The 23823-nt window shown below is 39.9% G+C and overlaps 1 protein-coding gene across 1 annotated transcript in view; it reads right to left on the reverse strand.

Annotated features, from left to right (window-relative positions):
- AGPAT5 (1-acylglycerol-3-phosphate O-acyltransferase 5) overlaps window positions 1-21034 on the reverse strand; it is a 57621-nt gene extending 36587 nt beyond the window's left edge. Inside the window, exons 1-3 of the mRNA XM_042803172.1 lie at window positions 20536-21034; window positions 5050-5119; window positions 4710-4825 (exon numbers count right to left, since the gene is read on the reverse strand). Of these exons, the coding sequence (XP_042659106.1) occupies window positions 4710-4825; window positions 5050-5119; window positions 20536-20754 (405 nt within the window). The 5' untranslated portion in view covers window positions 20755-21034. The remainder of the gene's footprint in view (window positions 1-4709; window positions 4826-5049; window positions 5120-20535) is intronic.
- Between the last annotated feature and the right edge of the window lie 2789 nt (window positions 21035-23823).

The raw sequence follows: 23823 nt of genomic DNA on the forward strand, positions 1-23823 counted from the left end.
AGAATGTTGTTTTTAAGGTACATTGTTTTCATGGGTTTCCTAACTGATTCCCTAACTTGGTAATACTCTTCTCTGCCCACCCTGACTCTTGGCATTAGGATTTGTCAGATAATTTATGCGCATTTATGTTTTTACACACTTTTAACTGAAATGTGACGGTAAGATTAAAGCTACTAAGAGCTGAATGTCTTATCTCAGGAAAAGATACAGTACGCTGTAGAAACAGGAGTGGTGGTGGGTGTGTGTGTGGAGCTATTATTTTATTTGCATGGCACGGACAGCAGTAAAGTTTGAGGGGTTAGGAGGAGGCAGGCAGAAGAGGCAGTTTTGCAAAGTGCTTTCAGCCTTTTCATGGCTGTGCAGCTGCTTAGCTAGTGGTATTTGACATGACTTTTAAGTTGTTCTCAAAAAGCTGCAGTGAAAAGGAACAGAAAGTCAATGGTACATTAGCTCTATATTAAATATTCTGTCTTAACATTGGTGTCTGCAGTTCCCTTCCAAGGTGAGGTAGCCAGCTGCAACACTCAGCTGTGCTGCTGTGGCTGGCAGGTGACCAAAACCAAGAAGAGAATCCCCCAGTCCACCCAGCTTGGCCTTTAGCAGGCTGGAACACTGTATCAGCACCATCCCACAAGCAGTTTACCAGTCCCGGATAGATAAGTGCACCAACAAGAAAATGTTCCATCAGCTGTGCAGCAGAGAGCCACATGTTATCTACGCACTCCACATGTAAGACCATTTTTAAGATCTGACACCATTAAAGGGAAGTAGAAGTCTTATTCTATATAGTGACACTCACCACATGAACTGCTTTCAGGAAGGGCAAACTCGGTTTGGTATGAGAAATAATGCATGTACTATAGAAGACTTCCATGTAATTGGTAAGTCATCATTCTGTGTGAGCTCAGCTAGGTCAAGCTTTGATAAACGAGGGAAGGCTGGAATCAGTCTTCCCTTACTTATCAAATTACTAACCAGCTGCAGTAAACGGGAAAAATACCGAATCATCTTTTCTTTGTTTCATTTATGAACTTGGAGAAATAAAGTTATTATTGTACAGTTTGCTTAGGGACACCACAACACCAAAGACGGGCTTGGTGTCCCCACCTCAGATGTTTTAATGCTCAGAATATGTCTGTACTTCTCAAGTAAATGCGATATACAGTCACATAATGTAAGAGCAGACAAATTATATATTGTAAGATCACCATTTTCTGCATACAACCCAACTACATAAAAATGTCAACTTCCCTATGGCACAGGGTTACTAAGCTGAAGAGTGGCAAGATGCCATACTAGCTAAACATTTGGCTAAAATTCAGTAACAACCAAAAGGGTACACAAGCTGATGCTGAATAACAGAAAAGACAAAGACATACTTCCTATGTTAAAAAGTCAAGCAAACTCTGGGATATCAAAAATATTTAGAAAAATTACAACCCAGCCTCACCAGGTGGTATAAGATGAAGAGGAGCTAGCTGCATTTTGGTAGAGAAAGATAGCGCAAAAAATTTCAGATCCACCCAAAAATAATAAAGCTAGTTTTACGAAAAGTAATAGCTCTATCTAACAAATCAAACCCAGAACATAACAGGTTAATTTAAGTGGTTCTTTTATTTTCTCGCTATTAGATAGCTGCCTCCAAAGAAGAATGCTAGTTATGCAATTGTATATAGCTCAAATTCCCCAATTTGTATTGCATTTCCTTTTCAGTAAGAGATCAAATATATGAACGCTTTTCAAAACAGATTTCTGGAAGTACTGTTTTTAAGGTTATAATTTTCTTCCGCTGTACTTTAAAAGCCCCTCTCTCAGTCAACAATGGATTATGTTTACAAATATACTTCCTCTGTGCCTGAATTTCGCTCTCCTGGACCTCCAGAGCACGTTTATTTCCAAACAGGATGTTTACCTGAGGTAGGGAATATGAATTCCGTGAGCATGGCGTCATTACGTGGCTCTGGAAATTTTTAGTGGAGTGTAAGTGACATCACTGACAGAACATCAACAGGAAGGGCAGGAAGTGTTTTATGTTTTTGCACTGTTTGGTGTGATAAAAACAATAAAAATACCTATTAGCCTGCCCTGCAGTCCTGCTGCATCCCGTCTCAGTCATTTATACACACATGCATCACCACTGTTAGTAAGCTGCCTTTCATTTGTGTCACTGAATTAAATATATATATATAAAAATATATATAAGCATCCCCCACTAAATCCCGTAGAAATTTTATGTTTTAAGGAATAGAAAGCTGAACAGATTTTATTTAATATATATGTTCTGATTAAAAATGTAGGCTACATTCAGATTAATTTCCACAGGAACCTTCTTTTAACAGTCAATATAGCTGTCAGGAAACTGAGTGGCGGATATTCCGGACAGCAATAGTAATTTTCCAAAATCTTGAAAAAAAAATCATTTCTGGACACTTAGTGATAATGGATGGAATATATATCCTGTCTGTATTTTAATTAAAGCAGACTTAAATCACCACCAACATAATGGCTACAGGCAAGGACAAAGAGCAAAATATTTCCATGCAGCAGACTGGTCACCTTAGTGGAAGAAAAACGTAGAGAACCAGAGTCGTTAGTGGGGATAAGCATTAGACAACAGAGAGTTCAATTTTCTCCCAATAGATACCCTCAGTGAGGTATAATAGGGTGTAACTGTCCAAACTTATTTAAGGACTGAAACAGCAAACCCACCAATAAAAATAAACTGTGAACAGTTTTCTTATTTTTAATGCAGCATATTGTTTTCTAAACATAGTGTTTAGAGGAAAGGATGGCAAACACACATGCTCCAGCCTAGATTTATAGCCTACTCGCTGTCTAAGGCACTCATCCAGAAAACAAACATTTTCAACCATCAAGCTGAAAACACTGAATCTGGATCTCCCAATATCTTGAGGGACACTCTAACCTCTTACATACTGAACAGACAGTAGGAACATCAACTACTACCTGTGCTCTAAGATAAAATGGTGAGACAGTTCACACCCTCGCGATGAACATCTTATGTGACATGATCCAAGACTCTGAGCCTCTGTTCAAATCAGGTATCTACACCCAAGCTAGAAGGCAACATCTGATTGCTGGGAAAGGCCACTGTTTAAGGCACCTCCTTTTCTTCAGCAAATTAATTAGGCAGTTCATGGATCTGTATCTCCCCTTGCCCAATGCTCTCTAAACCCAATTCAACTTACATTTGCTTCTTGGAAGCACAGTTTCAGCATCAACGGCCACACAAGAGCTATCCTACCTCCTCTCCTCTTCCCACCCATGGCTTATTATTCAACATTTTCCCCCTTTTGCTGGTTCCAGCAACCAACTGATCTGACTGGACTTATGGATGCAAGAGTGCAAGCAGTGAGAGAGAGGGAGAAACATGAACCAAGGATGAGGGAGAGTAAAGCCTCCTATTCAGACATGTGTCTGTAGTTGCCTACTCTTCATACATTTCTTTACAAACTGATATTAGTTCAAATCATACCCAGCACAGTATTGCTCTCAATATCCCCCATCCTCTTGGACAGGGCTGACAGTCAATTCAATCAAACTGTCTAATTCTATTAGAAGTATTTTTCTGAGTGTTTTTTGCTTTTCTTTGCCTGGGTGGAAGGAGACTGTGTTGGGGCAGAAAGCAAGATTAATGTTCAGGGAACAGGTAAAGATCAAAGATAGAAGCCTAAGGTGAAAATATTATCAAACACACACTTTGGAACAGTTACCCAAAACTTAATCTATTTCTATTCTAACAACTAAGCACCCATCTATATTCTGAGATAAATACTGTGAAGCCTTTTCTGATCACCTAGCAAAACATACGATTATTTGCAAAAATATCTCCCTCCACATTTTATTTAATTTGTATATAGAGACAGTCCCGCTTTCAGAAAAAGCAAAAAAAAGACATTACAAGTTCAGAGAGGGTTTAAGGAAGGTAAAGCCATCTACACTGTTCTCGACCATTTTAGATTAAAGATCACATCCACTCATCACGTTGGCTGTACAATGACCATGGCCCACTGCTTCTTCAGTAATTGTATAACTTTGAGCCACATCAGATTGAGCTCTCAGACTAAAAGGAACAAGAGAAGCATTATGCAGGAAGAGGATAAAGTAAAGGTAGTAATAGGAATACCGTTAGACTCGGGTTTTTGCTTAACTGAAGTCCAAAGTGAAACCATCAACACTTTCACGGAGGCTGGGATCTGCTTTTTCTTCCACATTACACTAAAGTTCAATTTTCCTCTTTTGTATTGTGCTAAACCCCCAAAACAACAAAAACAAAACAAGTACACCCCAGCAATGTTACTTGATTCCCAATTTGTAGCATGATAAAAAAAAAACCCATACACAGAAAAAAATAGTCTACTTACACCTACCGGTAAGTGGGTCTTTGGATTGTAAAAAGAACAGGGTTCTAGAAAATTCTGAAATGCTTCTAACAGACTCTACAGTTTTAATTCTAGTAATAAATACCATCCATAAGAAGTATTTATTTAGAAAAGTAAACTGATTTCTTAATAACTGTCTCTCAACTAAGATATACATCTAACTACACAGAGAAACCAGCTATTTTCATGTTCAAACAAACAAATGCCAGCTCAGAACTACATCTTCCCAGCACGTATGATAAACAGAAGGAAAGTACATCTTCATATTTGACCTACGAACAGCAAGGAAAAAGTGAATGTGCTTACCTGTGAAAAATACCACCCATACAGTGGAAGCCATTTTAACCCATCTTTCAAGACATATCGGACATGTCCAAGAGCATTCTGCCTAACTGCCAGCATGTCTGCAATAATCCAATCAACTGCAAAGACAAAAGCCCAAAATGTTTATTTAAATTAGTTTTTAATTGCCACTGATGAAACAAAAAGAACATGTTGTACATACAAATATCACTAAAGGTTTCTGAACCCAAAGTTATAAACTAGAAGTTCTTGCTCATTAGGGCAAGGCTGGAAGAGACACAATAAACAGACAAGCAGATTTTTTAAATCTATAAAAGTGCTAAGACAAAAAAAAAATACAAACCTGTACACTGATGATTTGATAAATATATTACATTTTCTTTATTTTTTGGCAAATCTCCATAGATTATTACCTAAAAAAAAAAAAAAAAAAAGGAGAAATTTAGTATTACTTTATTATTTATTTTCATTGCATTATGCAGTGATGAGATTCAATGCAGTAATTAGCTATATACTAGGAAAACTGCCAGCAAGTTAGCACCATTAACACAAAACCAGCTCATCACTGCATCAGTATCCGTCATGTATACAACTGCCTTATCAACAAAGCAGTGAATATTAATTAACAAGTGCTTAAGAAAACTATTCTGTTCTTGCACCTCAGCCCTAGAACTGGATCCACGAAAGCTGACCTACATGCACAAGATCCCTACATTAATATAATTAAAGGTAAAGATGAATCATAGACATGTACAAAACCACCATTTAACTTTATACATCTAATGAGTAAGACATGCTTCAGCCAGACACACTTTATCATTCAATCTAAAATGGTAAATTTTTCTGGATTAGATCAAGAACAAAATCTCAACCATTTGCCATGATTTTAACCATCAACAACGAACAAAAAAGCATGAGGTTGAGGGGTCTTCAGCTTTCAGCCAGCAGATGTGGTTGGTTTTTTTTTCCGCTATATTAAAGACACCCTTTAACCTTGTAGTTAGTTACCCACCCCTGAAAGGTAACTGCCTGCCAGTGAAATAATCTTCTGAGAGCATGACTACAAAGCAAGATGCTGAAGCAGTAATCCAAGTCACCTTTTAAAATGGATTAATTCCATTACTTTTATTTCAAATATAAAGTGAGAAACAAATTTCAATTCTGAAGAATCCATGCAGCCATTTAATTATCTTTAATATATATTTTCATTATCTAAAGAAGCTTAGTTTTTCCAACCAGCTCACTCTAGGCAGCATTCCCCCCTCGCTCTGCCAACACCAGTGGCTGTACTCCTTGTTTGTAGAAGTTAGCTGTATTAAACATACACTCTTCTTCAAAGTGACTCCCTTCTCCAAGAAACAAAGTGCTATTTGGAAGTTTCACCCACTTATTATCACCACTTCCCTAAGTCTGGACAACCTGGTGATTTTATCAGGAAAATCTAAACAAAATTCAGTTCTTGATTAGTATCATGTAGTATGCAGAGTCTCATATTGATCCTTACAGAAGGTCTCTGAGCATCTCCAGAAAATCTGCACACCTCTCAGTTAACCTGGGATACCGGATGGGTAACGCCTTGTATTGCAACGCTAGGCAAAAAAACCACATAAAGCATATTCATGCTGTTCCTTCTTCTTTGAAAATGAAACTGCACTGTTGACCAAACTTTGCTTTCAAGGCAAGAAACGAGATATTGTCAAACTGAGATATTCAGTAAATATGTGAACAAGAGATTATGCAGCATTGAGTAAAGAGAACATTACTACTTTGAAATAATAAAAAAAGAAGCAGCACCATAATTTTTAATTGAACATTATTTGTAACAAGTCAGTTGACAAGTATATTCTGAACAGTATCCAAGAAATATCAAACAAGATTTTGCTGTAGGAGTAGTTTTCTCATTAAAGTTCCAGGAGAATTTACAGCCTGACTGCTGACACTCTAGGTACCACACACTATTTAGTTCAGGGTAGCAATCAGAGGGTCTGATCTTAAAGTTCAGGTGCAAAAGTTCTATTGAAATAAAAAATTACCTTCCTACTCTCACTTATGGAGTTACAGCTTCATTTTTCAAGTGTATACTTTCCCAGCAGTGTTACGCACTAAATCCATAAATACATTTTTCTTTAATTTAAAGTTAAGACTCCACTATGCAGTTTCTGGCAAAGACTGCTTTAGAGGGAGGGAAAAGGCCCAATACAACAAATCACTAAGCCAGAAGGTCATGAATGCTATTTGTACTTTTTTTAAAATGTAAGAAAATAATAACAAGAGGAAAACAAAATCTGCCCTCAACACTGTAAGAGCTACCCCACACAAGAAAGAGGGTTTTAAATATACAATTTGTAACTTCAACTTGTATATTAAAGTGGAAATTTTTACAAAGTCAAAATCTCAGTGTAATCAGACCCACAATTGAAAGCATGCATTTGTGACTATTGGATGAGTAAAAACAAATATAAAGGATTGTTCCCTTAAAAACACATGTATGATTGTGTCTGCCAAATATAACAGTTAATATGTATTTTTTTTTATTTCACTAAGATTGGATCTAGTTCACTTTTTAATCCCAGAGGAACACCCACTCATTGTTACTGTAAGCAATTTCTATGTACAGCATTATATCTTACCATAGCAGTTGCATGTGTTTACATGTAATGAACCAAAATTTTTCAGTCATGATAAAACACAGCCATACTGTTGTACAGAACTAAAAAAAAAAAAATCTTATCATTTAATATTTATAATTAGTTCTCACTAAACACAAAAAACTTGAGCATTTTATTTCAAAGAAAAGTAAGGAATCTGGAAATTTTATTTTGTTTGCTCAGATGGTTCAGCCTAAGAGGATGCAACAGCTTTAAGTGCAGCATCATTCACTTCGGCACTGCTCATTTCAGTATTCTTGAGAAAAGGCTCATACAATTCATGAAAGAACAGCAAACAGGTATTCACGTATTTGACATTTATGACTAGGAACTGAGTGCTACAAATTTACAACTGTTATTTCAATCATGTAAGAATGGCAACTTCCAACCTGCATTCTCTAGAGGCTTCTTCACATTTCACAGGAGACACCTACTCTGCAGGCATCCACACAGCTCTCCTTCTGAGAATGAAGGAATTTTGCTTTATCGTTGTGTTTCTGGAAATTTTCACAGACCTTACACAACAGAGGGCTAACAGTTAAGAGCTTTGAATCCTGCAGAAACATTGCCCTTTTCACTGTGATGATGTCTGCATAATTCACCAGCTTATGGATAAGAAGGGGAAGAGTCCCTTCAAGGGCAAGACTTCAATTTCTGATAATCTAGTGCTTTTAGGTGAACCAGAGCACCTAATGTATATTACCGCTACAGAAGGAAATGATACAGTACTCTTACTCATGGTATCCAGAAAACCTCTGACTCCCTGACGGTTTTTGTAGCTAACTTTGCAAAATTCCCTGCTGCAGAGACTGTGCAGTCTCTGCCTCCTTCTCAGTCTGCTGGTGCAGAAGAGATCTCGGGACCACAGTGAAGGCAAGCACTTGAGTGACTTACCAGGGACATCAATGCAGAAACTAGTGTCCACAGTGCCAGGTTGTGTGCATGTCCCTTTTGCAGCAACCCGAAGAGGTCAGAGTAGCTGTAAGACTCCTAATCCTCCTCCTCCTCAGAAGAATGGTGCCATTCCCAGCGTCTGCAGATCACCAGGGGGGAGGTCTTCCCCTCTGCAGGGCACTTGCAAGCCAGCACCAGGGAAGCCGTGCAGGATGTGCTTGGGAGGCAATTTTCAGTTGCAGAAGCTAACTTACTTAGTGTTTCAGGTATTTCATGAACAGCTCTCCAAATGCCGCAGTATACATACATTCTGTATGTATCAGCTTGAAAGACTGAGAAGATAATGTCCTGTCTGCCACAATGAAACAAGTGAGGAACCTATTCACTTTAATAGGTGCTGCTTTGTTTTTTTGTTTTTTTTTTTTTTTTGTTTGTTTGTTTGTTTGTTTGTTTTTTTTGTTTAAAAAGGCACAATGAAGTCAAGCAAAGAAAGTAAGTTAAAAGGAAGAGTGACACCATAAGCCAAAGCAAGCAGAGATTTGAGGGAAAATATTTAAAATGCAGATTTACAGTCTAACATTGCAAATGTTACTTGGATACAGAACATTAAAATGTGTGCTTTTAGACATGTTTACATGTTTTGGTTGTTTCACAGCCCTGTTTACAGTAACGGGTAATACAGTTACTGTTAATATGAGTCTTTCACATCTGTTTACATAGCAGTGCTGTCAAACTCAATTCAGTGAGGTCTCAAATAAAGGAAACTGGATGCTGTGAGATTCCCTTCTGTGGGAAGGCTGGTACCCAGCTTCCCTGGATGCCATACACCAAGCTGTTCACACATTCAGCAGGCACAAGACGAGTGTCATGGCCAGAGGAAGCTCTGATGGACTAACAGGAGGTTACAACAAGCTCCCTTGATGGAAGAATTTATTAATTCAGTGATAGGCTGATCTAGGAATGCAAATGGGAGCTCCTGGGTGATCTGGTGACACCAGTTTCAGCTTCCCTGGCAGCTTCTGCTTCTTTCAGTGCAAGATATTCAACTATGACTGTGCTAACATGGTAGGTCACGTAGCAATGTAAAACAGTCCTGCACAGCAGCCACACCTAAGTAACTCATAATTTGCATAGGTTTTCACCGCAGCAAGGTGGACACTCCCAGTTTAGAGTTTTATTTCTTGCTTATGAAATCTGTACATACCAAAGAAAATTAAATAGATGATATAATCACATCTAGCTACATCAGCTCAGTAAATAGTGACATGACAAAAATTACTCAAGAGGTAAATGTAATCACACTATCAGAAGACCTGCTTGCAGGTCAACTGGTGACCACATCAAACTCTTAGCAAAGAGATCACCTTACCATGATAATTGGATGTGGCTGATAATGGGAGCAGTTCAGGAACTGATCTGGCATTTCTGCTTCAGTGGCAGTAAGGCAACACAGATGGTTACCAGTGGTAAAAACTCGGGCCATCTCATCTGATCTCCTATCACAGGCCTACCAGCACGCTCTTTATTCCTCAGAATTCTTAACTCTCCTCCTTTCTCTATTCAAGGAAACTAGGTGTGAATTGCAGAATGATGCTCCCTTTGCTGTTATTTCAACAAACCCATGTGCACTGGGGCACTCTGTGGAGATGGTGGAGTATTCTGATCAGGAAAAACATCAGCTTCAAGCACAGGCAATAGCAACTAGAAAGGAGGATAAAAGCAGTAGGATAATAGCAGAAGAACATTCCTTCACTCTCCTGGAGGAAGAGAGGAGAATCAGAACATTCAAGACAACAACACTTCACTTACAAAGTTCATACACTCAGCTGTGCTATCCTCACAACAGGCACTTTTCTCCATTTCGCTATTTCTTCCTGACTACTTTTATAACTGGGACTGCATGCTCTTTGGGACAAGAGCGTCTTTGTTACAACGTGAGTACTTATTAAAATAAATAGTATGCTAGGATGTATTTCTCATCAGTTTGTTAAAATGTCTGGATATAATTTTGTGGCGAAAGGGTGGAGCTTGCATTGGGAAACCAACAAAAGTGACTATCGGATATGGCTTCTGAAGTCAACACATAACCCGGTGCAATCTGCCTTCTGCAGCATTGCTGCAGACATCTTATGGGTGGTTGTTTAAATTTTCTCTTAGTCTAAAAACCTGCCTGATGACATCACCAGTCCTTTAGGCTTCTAAAGAAAGTACCTCAGATCACAGAATCTATTTATCCTGTTTGACAAGAAGCAGGCTCAAGACAGGATACAATTGGATGGAGAACTTGTACTTGGTGCTGACAAATTTTTCAGGTTTTCAAATGTCCTACTATAAGAATTTCAAATGTTTATTTTGCTTCACAGAAGACTGAGAAGCACTTTTATTTGCATTTAACAGACACAGGTTTCACTTGCCTACTGCATGAAGAATACGAATAGGACAGAAGGAGAAAGGTCTTTCATGTCTTAGTTTTTAGTAGCTTTTTCTCTAGATCTAAAACAAAAGTTTACCTTTAAATATAGTTTTTCTAAAAATACATTTAGGCCACACACAGTTTTTAGGAAATGGTCATATTATTGCTACACCTCATAACCTCTTTAGTAAAAAAGACTATCTGCTCAATTCATAATTCTACAAGTCTGAAATCTGCTGCTCAGGCTCAGCATCAAACCATAAAATCACAATGCAATCCAGTTTATTGAAGCAGAGAGGTCACTCAAATATTCTGCAGCTATGAATTTTGCTGGGGTTTAATGAAGAAAACCATTGCCAAGAAACTAAGCTCTGGGGAATATTGAGAAGATTCCTATAGGTAATTAATTTTTTTTTTTTAATAAATAATTCATTTGATTGAACTAGAAAGCAGAGAACTTTAAAAAAAAATACAGTGGCTGCCATTTTGTTTCCTTTTTGTAAGAAGCCTGTATTAGCAATCTATATAGCTTGTGCAGAACTGAATCATACCATCTGATGTTAAGTATGAAGTCTGTACATTTTTGCTTTCATACTAGTTTTTAGTCTTACGGTCTAAATTGACAAAGTTATGAGTGGTTATGCTTCATTCAGTGGCCTTAGCTACATGTATAGAAGTAGTCTTGTTCTGATTCTGACTGTAAAAGCTTTAGTTTCTCAGCTGAATTAAAGATAATTGACCTATGAATTAAGGGAAAGCTTCTGGAAGAATCAGAATCAATAAAATCTTAAAGGAAACACAGGTAAATTGTGAGCTAATGAAAACAATATATTGATATTTATAATACAATTTATAATATCTCTGTCAGTAAAAATACAGCTTTAGAGTCTTTTATTCTGTCCATAGTTGACTACTACTTGTATTTGAGCATAAAAAAGACTTGCAAATATTTAGGCTATAAGGAATTAATTGCCTAATTAGAGTTTTATAAGAAATTAAATAATTTTCACTGCAGGCAGGCCATCTGAAGAAAAATCTTGGTAGTTTCACTGACATCAGCTTATTGAAGAAACCTTAAAAAAAAAAAAAGGCATCTGTATAACTTAAGTGTTTCTGTCTTGGTGACGGAAAAAAGCAGGATTTATCATTAACATAAATTTAAGATTTTGGCATCTAAGTTCTGAATCTGAATAAATCCTATTTTCAGTGCCTAAATAATTTACTGGATCTTTCTACAAATGACTTGCTTTAGACTACAGTGCTGTTCTGTTTCATAGACCATGGAGCAGCCCACAATTGCCATCAGGGACCACTTGGGAAAGTCAAAGTTAGAGCATCTAAATAACTTTCATCATAAATCACAAGTAATTACGTTTTTTTTTTAAGAAATACTGCACATATTTCAAATTTATATAGCACATGTGAAAGACGATTATTTATAAGCTGAGATTTCAACAAGAGGGTTTCTCTGAACATCTGGTATCTTGGTATAATGCAAAACCTAAACACGCTTTCCAGCGCAAGAGTGGAAGGAGAGTAATAGTCTCCCTTATAAGCCTCTGGCACCTCTGCAGATTTCTTCCCGCAGATTTTTGCAATTTCCTTAAAAGGAAAAAGTGACCCACATTTAATGTAACTATTGTTTACTTTATTACTATTCTGTAGTGGAAAATACATAATGTCCATGTCCCATCCCATCCGTCCCCCCCAAAATAGCAGCTATGGTGCCTTGGTACATTAAGCGCATTCTGGAAATGTTCTCATTTGTGCACCCCACATCAGCCAGAAGCAGGAAACCTCGTGGCAGTTCGCAGTGCTCCTCTAGCTAGAGCACTGTATGACAGGAACTTTGCTTCTAAATGCCAAGGACTCCAAGGAGGAGTTGACTGTATTTTTATCTATAATACTCATACAACCGTTTAAGTCAAGTACAGACAAAACTGATGTGAAGTTATCCATGAGTCAACACAGATGGGAAAGGGGTTGATTATAAATCTCTGTCCTCTGCTTGTGACTGTGGAGCAAGATTTTTGAAAGCTCCTCCACACAAATTCTAACTACTCACTGAAAATTGTAATTCCTGTGGACTTTCAAGGTGAGGAAGAGGAATCATTACACAGCAAAAGAGAACATGCAGGGAGGTATCTGAGCAAGCTGCAACTAATCTGGCTCCAGACCTGAACACACTAAACTTGCATCAGCCTCAAAAAAATAACCAGTGTTAAAATCACTCTAATATCTGCACACCACCACAGCGTGTAGATGATCCGGTTCACCTGCAGCTCACTCAGGACCGTGCACTATATGTTTCCCTACGCAAAAAGAAACGCACGTGCCCTCAGATTCCCAAGTAGAAAATGGGATGGGCTAACTCTTCAAGTCAATCCACAAGTTCCAGAGGAAAAATTATTGCAACTGCCACAATACAGTATAAAGTAATGCAAAATAAATTATTTTTCTTTACATCTAGTTACGTGACCAAATACAGATTTGACCAAATCATGGGTAGCTAATTTTACATTTAAAAATCAAACCAGCATACACTCTGTGATTTCCTAGCCCTGCACTGAGGAGCTAGTTGTAACAGGGAAGATGACAAGTAATAGGTGACAGAAATAAAATGAACAAAAAGAAGAAAATCATTTCCCTTGCTTCTTTATCCCAAATATCTCCATAGCATAAATTCAAATTGACAGAACAAAGATTAAAGAATATTTTTCCCCCAAGAAGATAAGTTTCCTCATAATTGTAATGTCAAAATCCCTGACATCTGAGCCTACTTTATCTAACACAACTGAAACAGGAAAAAAAGGATACCCTGTAAGCCTGAGGTAAATAGTTTGAAATAATTGGAGTCAAATGTTTAACTATGAATAGAATCCTCTCTCAGCAAGAACAGTGTCTGATGGTAGAATACCACGAGAAAAAACTTGTAAATTAACAATCATCTTTACATAAAAAAATCTGGACATATTATGTAAGCAGAAGGAAAGGGCATGGCAGAGCACTGTAAAACTCCATGGCCCAGTACAGTTAGATGCAGAAAAGAAGAAAAAGTAGAATTTTAAAAAAGGTGATAAATTCCATTTGTATTTTGAAATGTAACAAATTATGCAAAATCAGGACAACTTACATTAAGAACTTAATATACTAAAAATCTTAAGATATTCAAATTAAAATATATTTAAACAGAAAATTTTAAAATTAAACCATTTTAAAACTTACTGGCCCAATACTTGGAATCAGAATTTTTAAGGGCATTCAAACCAGCCCTTTGACTCCTTAGCTTTTCCTACATGACAAATACTTGACTTCTTAGGATTTTCGTAAACACATGTATCTAACTTTAAAATGTAAACATACATATTAAATTGCAGACTGCATTAGATAAGGCTGATATAAAATTCAGATTTGGTTGTGAGTTGCCAATTAGAAAACATATTCTAGGCAAATCTCCCCACAAAGCTTCTAATTTACGAACCTAAACAGCAGCTTTGGTTCACGTAGCTGATATCTGATTTCTAAAAATGCTAACAGACCTCAGTTTTAATTTATTTACTTTATTTTTCACATAGCAAGCAAGAGGTGGGCGATGATCAGGACCAGCACCAAATGCAAAATCTCCCCATACTAAATTCTTTCCAAATTGCTCCAGAGCCAAATCTGCAGCACATCAGAACTCCAGCTGATATCTCAACAAACCAGAGTCATCAAGGACTTCATTTTCACCTTCAGAAAGACAACTGAAGGCAGAATAAAAATTAAGATATATGCAAATATATTCTCTGCAATATCTAAAAAAGAAAGCACAAAGCTTACGTACCTAATTATCTATTTTTGCTGCCTCACACCACAGTTGAACATTAGAGTCTAAAATTAGGCATCCTTCTCAATTTGAAAGCCACATCCCGCAAGCTTAGCAGGTATCACTTCATTTCTGCTACAATAACACACAGGACTTTGTTGTATACTATACAAGACATACATGCTTGCAGACAGCTGTGCATTCAAGTCTCTAATGAGATGAGCCAAGGTAAACTGTCTTCATGGAGCCAGTATCACAGCAGAAAAATTTCACTGGGCTTCTTTCAATACTTCACCACACAGAAGTGATTCACTTCACTAGGTTCTCCAGTTTCTTTTCAATCTCTGCACCACACCAATCCCCACATTTCTATCACTCCCCTAAGACTTTTATTTCATTATTTCTACCATCGCAAATACACGACAAGTTATGATTATCTGAACATCTCAACATGCCTCACAACAGCTAACAGCAGCAACATGAGTGGGTGCTAGCAAGAGTTGCTGCTGCAAGCCACATGGAATGAACTAGGAAAGCATGAGCCCTCAGAGGCTGCTCAGCTCCCACCCGAGGTTGGAGGCTTGCCTTGCCTGCAGCTCTGCGTCTTCCCACTCAGTTCCCATACCATCCCAGTACTCTCCCGTTCCTGAGCTGCCAGAATGGGAGAAGAGCTCTGGGAACTCAAGTGCAGGTTCTTAATAGCAGATTTATACCAAAATGCAATTGTCAGAACTTTCCTTCCAAACACAACAGAGCAAGGGTGAAAAGTGATGTCTCCTTTTGACCTTCCAGTTACGGCATTTGCCCAGTAAACGTGTCCTCACCTTGAGGAGTCAGACCTTGTCACTCCTATCTACCAACAGAAAGCAGCTGGAAGATGAACCTTCACCCTTCCTTGATGAAGATTACGATGCCTCCCGCAGTGTGGAGAAGGAAGAACCAGGTTCCTAAGAGATGACAACCCACCACACCAACAGCAACCAGAAGCACCTCCCTAATGTGAGTACATTGCAACTTGGCCATCAGACTTGCACTGCCTCTTTTGCTTCCCAGTTCCACCTTGGGCCTTCCTGAATTACCTGTTGGATGGCTGAACAGGTTCAAAAGGGAAAACAGGGAGTAAGTAAAAGCAACCTCACCTGGGAAGGCTGCTGTCCTGGGAATAGATGAGCACAGACCTCGTAGCCCTCACTTCCAGGGCAGATTGGCTAGAAGACTAAGCATCCATCCCAATTGCAGATACCAAGCTCTCCTCAGATTTCCTAGGAAGCCATGACATGAAACAGAGCAGGCTCTACTCCACTGGAAAGCATAGTCAAGAGCTTAGCAGCATGGTGCCTCTACAAAGTTTTAATCTGCTCTAATCCTAAGTAGTTTTCAACTTTGTTGAGTCACATTAAGTCCCAAGTTTCCATACCAATCCAGAAAGCATACTGCATTAACAGGGATCTCTTGTATTCTCTAAAATAATTGTTAGAAATACTACAGCTCTGCTAAACAACACTGAGGTAGCATCTGATTCTCACAGCCCTTCCAGAGTCCTGTAATGACAATGAAAACCAGAATTTCATAATGCCTTTAATGAGAGCACCATTTCCAAAAACTCCTATTCAGCAGGATGTGGGGGTAGGGAAGAGAGCTGACACAAGCACTGAACAAAATCCATGAACATTAATTCAGTCATGGATTTCATTCAATTGTCAAAACCTCTCAGATGGAAAATGATCCTTTAGGAAGCAGTCTGAGTGATGATTTCTTTATTATTTCTTCACCACCACTCTATACAAAATATCAAGCAAAATTACAACAAAAAAAGTTGAAGAACATTTAGTCCTCATATGATCTGCAACATGTGCACAAACACAATAGGCATTAATTTCATCACCCTGACAGCAAGTAGGATAAGATGCTGAGGGTCACAGAGAGATGACAGCATTCATCATATTGAAATACTAGTCCTTTCAGCCCTTCAAATGTCCTAATCACAGGCATATTTGCAGTCATTTTGGTTTTCACATTCTATGGCAAGATGCAACTGCTTATTGTCTGTGTGAAATATAACAGACCAGACTTCCCCAATAAAGACAAAAGCAGTGACACAACCACAGTTCACAGCCTACTTGACAGTTTAAAAACTTGGGGCCAAGTCAACTATTAGCACAAGCAAATGCAAATCCTCCAAAGTGCCTGATTTGCACCTGTTTGTCTCAGTGACTGCTTTGCCTCATCGCTGATAGAATTAACAGCCTCTGCTCTCTAAGACTTTTTACTCACTTCACACAGAGTTCAAATATCTCATTTGTATTCTTCCTCAGAAAGGGTACTGTAGCCCTTCTGCAGCTTGCAGCAGGACAAGTGGGAAGCAACACAACTGCATTTGCACCAAAAGCACGACAGGACCAAAGCAGGGCCATTCTCGCTATGTCACCTTCCAACAGACTGCATTTATGGATTTTCATTACTATGAGTTTATAATCCTGGAGACTGTTGAAGAGCATTGTCACAATGCCATATATGGATTAACTGTATCTATTTATAGCTCCTTAATAAAATTAATGGATATACGCTAAACTGCAATTGCCCTAACAAATTTACACAGCATTATAGGATTTCACTTTATAGCCATACTGGCTTTGTTCACTTTACCTCATTGACAGTATTGGTATGTTCTGGGTTGCTTTTTGTACTCTAAATACTGGTGGTTCAATTTTCTACAGCCAACTCTTGCATGGTAGTCAGCAGAAGGGCTATTTTTGTCAATTCATTAACAGATTTCTAATATCATTGGAAAACCTAAACTGATATAATCTTAGCTCAAGTTCTCTTAGACTTTGTAAAACAAATCACTTTGGTGGAAAAAAAAACAGGTCTGACCCAAAATTAACAAAGGGAAAGTATTTACAGTATGAGAAAGTAAGAAACTTTTACAGTTACTTCATAAACCACTCTATAACATAAATATTCAGTAAGGGTTCACAGCAATTATAGCTCTGTAATGTTAGATCTCAAGTCAAATACTTAAGAGAAAAGATTACTAGTTTTTCAGGATTTTCTGTCATGCAGATCAGGGTATCACCTTATTTAGTTACAGTTCACAACTGAAAATCATTTGCTACAAAGATAAAATGCCTTCCTAGCATGAACTACAGTTTTTGTTTCAATAAACTAGGCTAAAAACATCCAATTCCAGGAGAACAAAAAACAAAGCAAAAATGAGTTTGTGCATACAGTTGTGAGGGGGAGACAGATCTAGATACTTGACAGACTAACAGCAGATGATATAGAGAAACATCACTTCCTGACAGAGAAATAAATAAATAAGATTAAGACACACTAGTATTTCATTCAAATAATAACCTACATTTATGATCCAAACCAGCTTTATTCTGTGAAGGCCCTGATCACATTACTGGTAATTTCAGCAACATTATTATTTTAAGATCAGACATCTCAAATATTCACCACTGTCTTACAGTGTTATTGTATTGAAAAACCACAAATACTCTGAGCATAACAAACCAAAGAAGGCTAAACAGTACATAATTCTAAAGGCTTTTTATATAGGGTAAGACGACAGCAGTGCTTAGAAAAAGTCACTTAAGGCTTTGATTCAATAAATCACTTAAGTGGCCGTATAATCCTAATGACTTCAATGAGACTACTCAACAAATTCCAGTATTCTGGCAGACGAGGTTTTTACCTAGTTACAAAAAAATATCCTTACACATTTCAATCAACTGAATAAAAAAAGACCTGAAAGAGAAACTGAATTCTGCTCTCCTATAGCTATTACAATGCCTTAATGCTGGTAAAGCCCTAGAGCTGCCTTTATGAAGCCACGCAAGTTACTATTCTTGCGGTTTTTTTGGGTTTTTTTGAGATAAAGTTTAATGATGCTACACTTCTGCATTTAATTACATGCCTTAAAACAGCCAATTCACAGTAGCTCTCAAGTTACCATCCCAATCTCAAACACTCAGGCACACGTTTAACTTTCCACTGTGAGTCTCAAGTTAAATGTGTTGGCAAGAGCAGCTCTGAAAGGACACCCTGTTTCTCCTCCTTAAACAAATGGGGGATATCTTCCACTTAAACGATACATGAATTCTAAGGATTCTACCTCTTACCTCTCTACATAGATATCATATTTTCCAAGTTTCTATTTACCTTTCAGTCTCAGTTACTAATTTACTTACCCTATGACATATGCCGCATTGGTTTTATGGGCTTTCTTATATACGTCTGCTGTCCTTTATTTCAGCTTTGCATGTACCATCTCCTCTTAACATCATGTTGCTTACTGTGACGAGGCTTCTCTATTTTAATAGTCCTAAGCGATCACCTGTACGGTCTCCTACCATTTATTTTTTGTGTGTGGATGAAGTTTTATCAATGCAATAAAGGAACAGAGGTCAACAGATGATGGCTGCCTTTTTATTTCTTTTCGTTAGAATTTTCCTTTCTGTACCTTTAGGTCACAGGCATTTTTTTTTGATAAAAGTTCTTATCAAAAGTTCAAAGTGGTTGCTACTCTGTGCACACACTATTTGTAGGAAATTTGAGTAATTTTTCTATTGTAATTTCTATCTTGGTTTTTGGCTCCCGTTCTCAGAACAGGTTGAGTTAAACTACTGTACTCCTACTTTCAGCAGCTAACGATCAAGGTGTGTTATTACACATCAAGGTAACTGCATTAAAGATGCTACATAAAAAAGAAGGCAAATAAAATGGTAAGTACTTAATATGTGAACTACTGCTCTGTCTTCTGCCTTTTTTTTTTTTTTAAAAAAAAGAGGTGTGTAAATCACCACACAGGCTAACTAACTTGGACAAGATGCAAAGGTGAAATTACACAAGCTACAAGCTGAATCCAAAATTAATTACCAGTAAAAGATCTCACTTCTGTTTTGTATCCATTTTATTTACCCTGATATCAAACTGTGCAATTCTTCTCTCTTTACTTGGCTTTGGCTATTTCCATGAGAGGCGGCACGTAGTGAGGCCTAGAACTGCAGCTCAAGAGTGGAAAGTAGGGGAGACCTAGCGTGATTTTGAAATAAATGCTTCATAAGAGAGTAGATGAATACTTTAGCTGTAAATATGAAGGACTTAATTGTTCCCGCTCTGTCTCCTGTCAGTCAACATGTAAGTACTTGTTATTCTTTACCCTCAAGCACCTTCAGCTGACAGTAACTTCAAATACACTTCTGTATATTCAGACAACTTTGAAAGTCAGGTTTAGACACAGTAAGGACCGATCATTTACATAATTACTTTTTCCACGTAGAACTAAAAGTCTTCTTATTTCCTTTTCAAATTACAGTCAAATACGTAACCTTTCAAACATTTAAAGCTTTGTGAGATAAGTTAAATATTATTATTTGAACACAAATACCCCTCTGGCCATGTGAAGAGAGGCCTCCAATTCCAACTTATTAACCTGAAACCTTGGACTTCAGTTTCTGATATACTGAATAATCACAATCCATGGCTGACCCAAAATTTAAAGGCCAAAGCCTGACAGGGGGTAAACTGCACGACAACTGAGAAGGTGTAGTAATTCAGAGGTTAAGTAATCTACTTATTAAAAACTTGTACGTGCATTCAGTACAGTTATAGCTGATTATAGGTTTCTTATCTGCTGCCAATTTAATACTACAGACGCGCAACACAGGCCACAGGGTCCAAGTGTGCAAAGGAGCCTGCCACTCGAGTGCGGACAGCGCACGACCGGTGTTGCATCCCTTCCGTTTTCCCGACCTGCAAAACGAACACAACACCAACAACACTCCGTGAAAAGCACCCCCGGCGAGGTACCGCCAGCTGCGGAACGCGACCGGCCGGTGCCGGGGGAAGGGCTCGGCCCGCACCTGCCGCCGCCGCCGGCCGCTTCCCCCCCCCCCCCCCCCCGCGGACCTCGCATGGAGGCGGGCGGGCCCGCCGAGAGGCAGCGGGGACGGGGCGAGCCCAGACCCGCGGCCGACATCACGGACGCCCGCTCCCCAATGGCTGCCGAGTCCCGGAGAGGGGGGGTGGGACGCCAGGCCGGAGCCCCCCCTCCCCGCTCACCTGCACGCCCGTGTAGTTCTCGAAGAAGAAGAGCACCATGCTCTGGTAGATGGTGTAGAGGCGGTCGTCCACCTCGCGGTAGAAGCGGGCGGGCAGCACGGCGGACAGCAGGCGCCAGGCGCCCCAGGCCAGCACGTAGGTGGGCGCCGTGCCCATCATGACGGCGGCGGGCAGAACGTAGCGCATGGAGTAGGTGTGCAGCACCAGCGACAGCAGCATCTTCCCGCTGCGCCCCCCCGGCCTCACCGGGATACCCACATGGGCAGCGCGCTCACACACAGCCCGGCAGCCCCGCCGGCCGCATCGCCCGCCGCGCCGGGCAAACCCGCCAGGCGGGCGGGGAAGCAGCAGCGGCGGCGGCCACCGGCAAGGAAGGAGGAAGGGAGGGAGGCGCGGGAGCGGGCACCGGCTCACGGCTCCCCCCGCGCCGCCTCCGCCACCATATTGCCCGGCCGGAGGCGGAGCGGCGCCGGCAGGAAGGCGGCCCCTGGGCGACTTCCGGGACGGGCGGGCGCTGCCGTGGCCCCGCCTCGCCGGCGGGCTGAGGGGGAGGCGGCCGCTGCCGCCGGGGCCGACCCGCTGCCGGTGCCCCGGCGGGCCCGGCAGCCCGCGAGGGCTCCCTGGCAGCGCGCCCGGTGCTGTGGCCGCGTCCTCCTCGCTCCCCGCTTGGGCCCGGTGCGCAGAAGCGGCTACAGCCGCCCTCCGGGGCGGGGAGCGACGGCTGCTCCTTCACGGTGTGGTGGAGGGCTACTCGGCACCGTGTGAATTGAGGCACCCGCGCTTATAATTGGTTAATTTGCATTAATTTTTGCTCAGCGTAGGTTAGAAGAAAGCTTACTTTCTCTCCTTCCACACACGCTCTCTGCCATCATTTCAAAGGGGAGCACTAAGAAAACTGTACTTGACCCCTTTGCCAGCGACAGCCACAGTGATGGCGGTCAGCAGTTGGTAGGCATTTCGTGCTTTCCAGTTTGTTTTGACTCCCCCAGGTTCTCACAAAGGCAGGCAGCTGCCTGCCTCACGCCCTCCTCCCTCATCCCCCAATAACCTGGTGGCAGCAGCAGGCAGATGCACCAGCTGCTTTTGAAGAAAATGCAAGAAATCTTGTAGAAAGCAACAGTGTAATAACCTTCCCAGAGGGAGATTCTTATTGAGCTCTAGACCATGGTGAAGTACTCATTCATTGTTTTTAAAAAAGTTTTATCCTGAAGCTTGTGAAGATCTCATTGTCTTAAAAGAAGTGGATGCTCAGTGCCTTATACTAAGATCTATTTCCTTCACCAGGCTTTAACTGGGACAAACTTTGTCCTTTGCTGTTGTTTACCATGTGCTAGGTGTTTTTAAATGTCTGTTGAAAATTGTATCCTGAATAGTCGCTGTTGTTTAATTCACGCTAGGTGTTATTTAGTGTCTGTTGGAAACTGTACCCTGAATAGTTCAGCAAAATAAGACTGGGGGAAATGATACTAGGTTGAAGTACTGTGGCAATGTTATCTTCAAACCACCTTGGGGGTCCTGAGCTCTGCAGTGAGAACTCATATTTGACACGCATCATAGCTTCTGTGTCCCTAACGAGACTAAGTGGTCTTTATTTCCTTCCCTCGTCCAGAAAGGCAGGGCAGGAATGGCTGCTTTTCTGTCAGGGCTCCCTGTCCTGCTCAGTGTGTACATTTCTGTCCTTACTAACTGCATAGGCTACCCTTGGCTCAGCACTACCAGAATAGAGGCACTTTCCCCATCATGGCTTCTATTGGCAGGGAATTTTTCTGCTCTGAACCAAGCAAAGCTAGATTGGACAGAAAATTGAGGAGGAAGCTTTTGTTTTGTGATGCCTATGGCATGGCCACATGGAAGACAAAGTAATTCACCATGATACAGGGAGGAGAAAGTAATCCAACACAACACGGAGAAGTAAAGCTGATGCCAGCAAAGTAGAGCAAGGTTATGCAGGAACGAGTGCTCTGATGTGGCTGGAATGGCAGAACGGGTTGGAGAATGGATCCAGATGTGCTGCTTCACAAAAGTGACTGCAGAGAGAGACTAGGATTCAGAGCAACTAGGTGTGTTTGGCTATTGAGACTGTGATCGGGAGTGGAAAATGTAGATTAGCAGTCTGTAAAATAAACAGTGAACTGTGATTGGGAAATGGCAGAGGATTGGGGAAAATACGGTGAAATTAAACTGGCTGGGCTTAAAAGCAGAGTATGAGTTTGTGAGATGAGGGTAAAGACTCAGTGAGCAGCCTGAAGGGATGAGTTGCAATGAAAATAATGTGAAGGGAATAAAAATAATCTTCATATCAAAGAATGAATTTGAGGCCTCTGATTCCATGTATATAAAATCATATATACATGTGTTCGCACACTTTGTTTCTGCTTTTGATAATTTGATATTTTCAACAGGCTCTTTTAATACATTTCCTCTCTCTATCAAGTATATGTTATGAAATGTATAGATACTGGTTTAGTTTTTAGTCACAAGGAAGGTACAGAACCTCCTGCACTATGGCTTAGGGCTTGCTTAATTTACTAGTATAATTATATCAATATGATATGGTAATATGGTGTTGAAATGTCTGCAGCTGAATGAAACTGAAACTTTTCAATTCAAGGAATGAGTATGACACAGTGATTAGATCTGGGACACTGCCACCAAGTCCTTGCTTCTCTTGAGTCATAGGCACTTTTCATCCTAGATCATTCTGAATTGTGCCGCAGGAATTTGAATATTGGTCTTTCACATCCTAGATTACAGAGGCAAAATAAGAAAACTGTTCTGATTTTTGCTACAATTTGTAATTTATAGTCCTATGAAAGCATAGGCCATAACTATACATCCATTAACCAAAATATCATCAGAATTACTTCCTAGGCATTTTAGTTTCAGCTGGAAGAAGCAAAATCACCCTATTTAGGGTAATTAGGAATCCACTTAGAGAGTTAAGACTTCAGACCTGTTAAGGTATTATTTTCTTCTGTAGAACAACCTTGAAATTGAAAAATAAACAAGCTTGTAATTTTGGGAAAAAGCATCTGTCTGCCATGCCTAAGGAGCTTAGTCTGTTTAGTGTGAGGATAAGTGTTTGGTGTGAACCTGATTATTCTAGTGTTAGGTTCTTCTGCCAGTGGTTGTTGCCTCTAAAGTGGCCAAACTCACCAAACTTTGGAAAAATACCAGATTTTGATCTTACAGTGAAAAATACCAGTGACTGTACCTCTAGAAGGAACCACAAACTGTGTCACTAAACATCAACTTTGAATGTTAAGGGATTTTCTCATACTGTTAGTC

The sequence above is a fragment of the Tyto alba genome, unplaced genomic scaffold, assembly GCF_018691265.1.
Source record: "Tyto alba isolate M040663 unplaced genomic scaffold, T.alba_DEE_v4.0 Super-Scaffold_40, whole genome shotgun sequence".
NCBI lineage: Eukaryota > Metazoa > Chordata > Aves > Strigiformes > Tytonidae > Tyto > Tyto alba.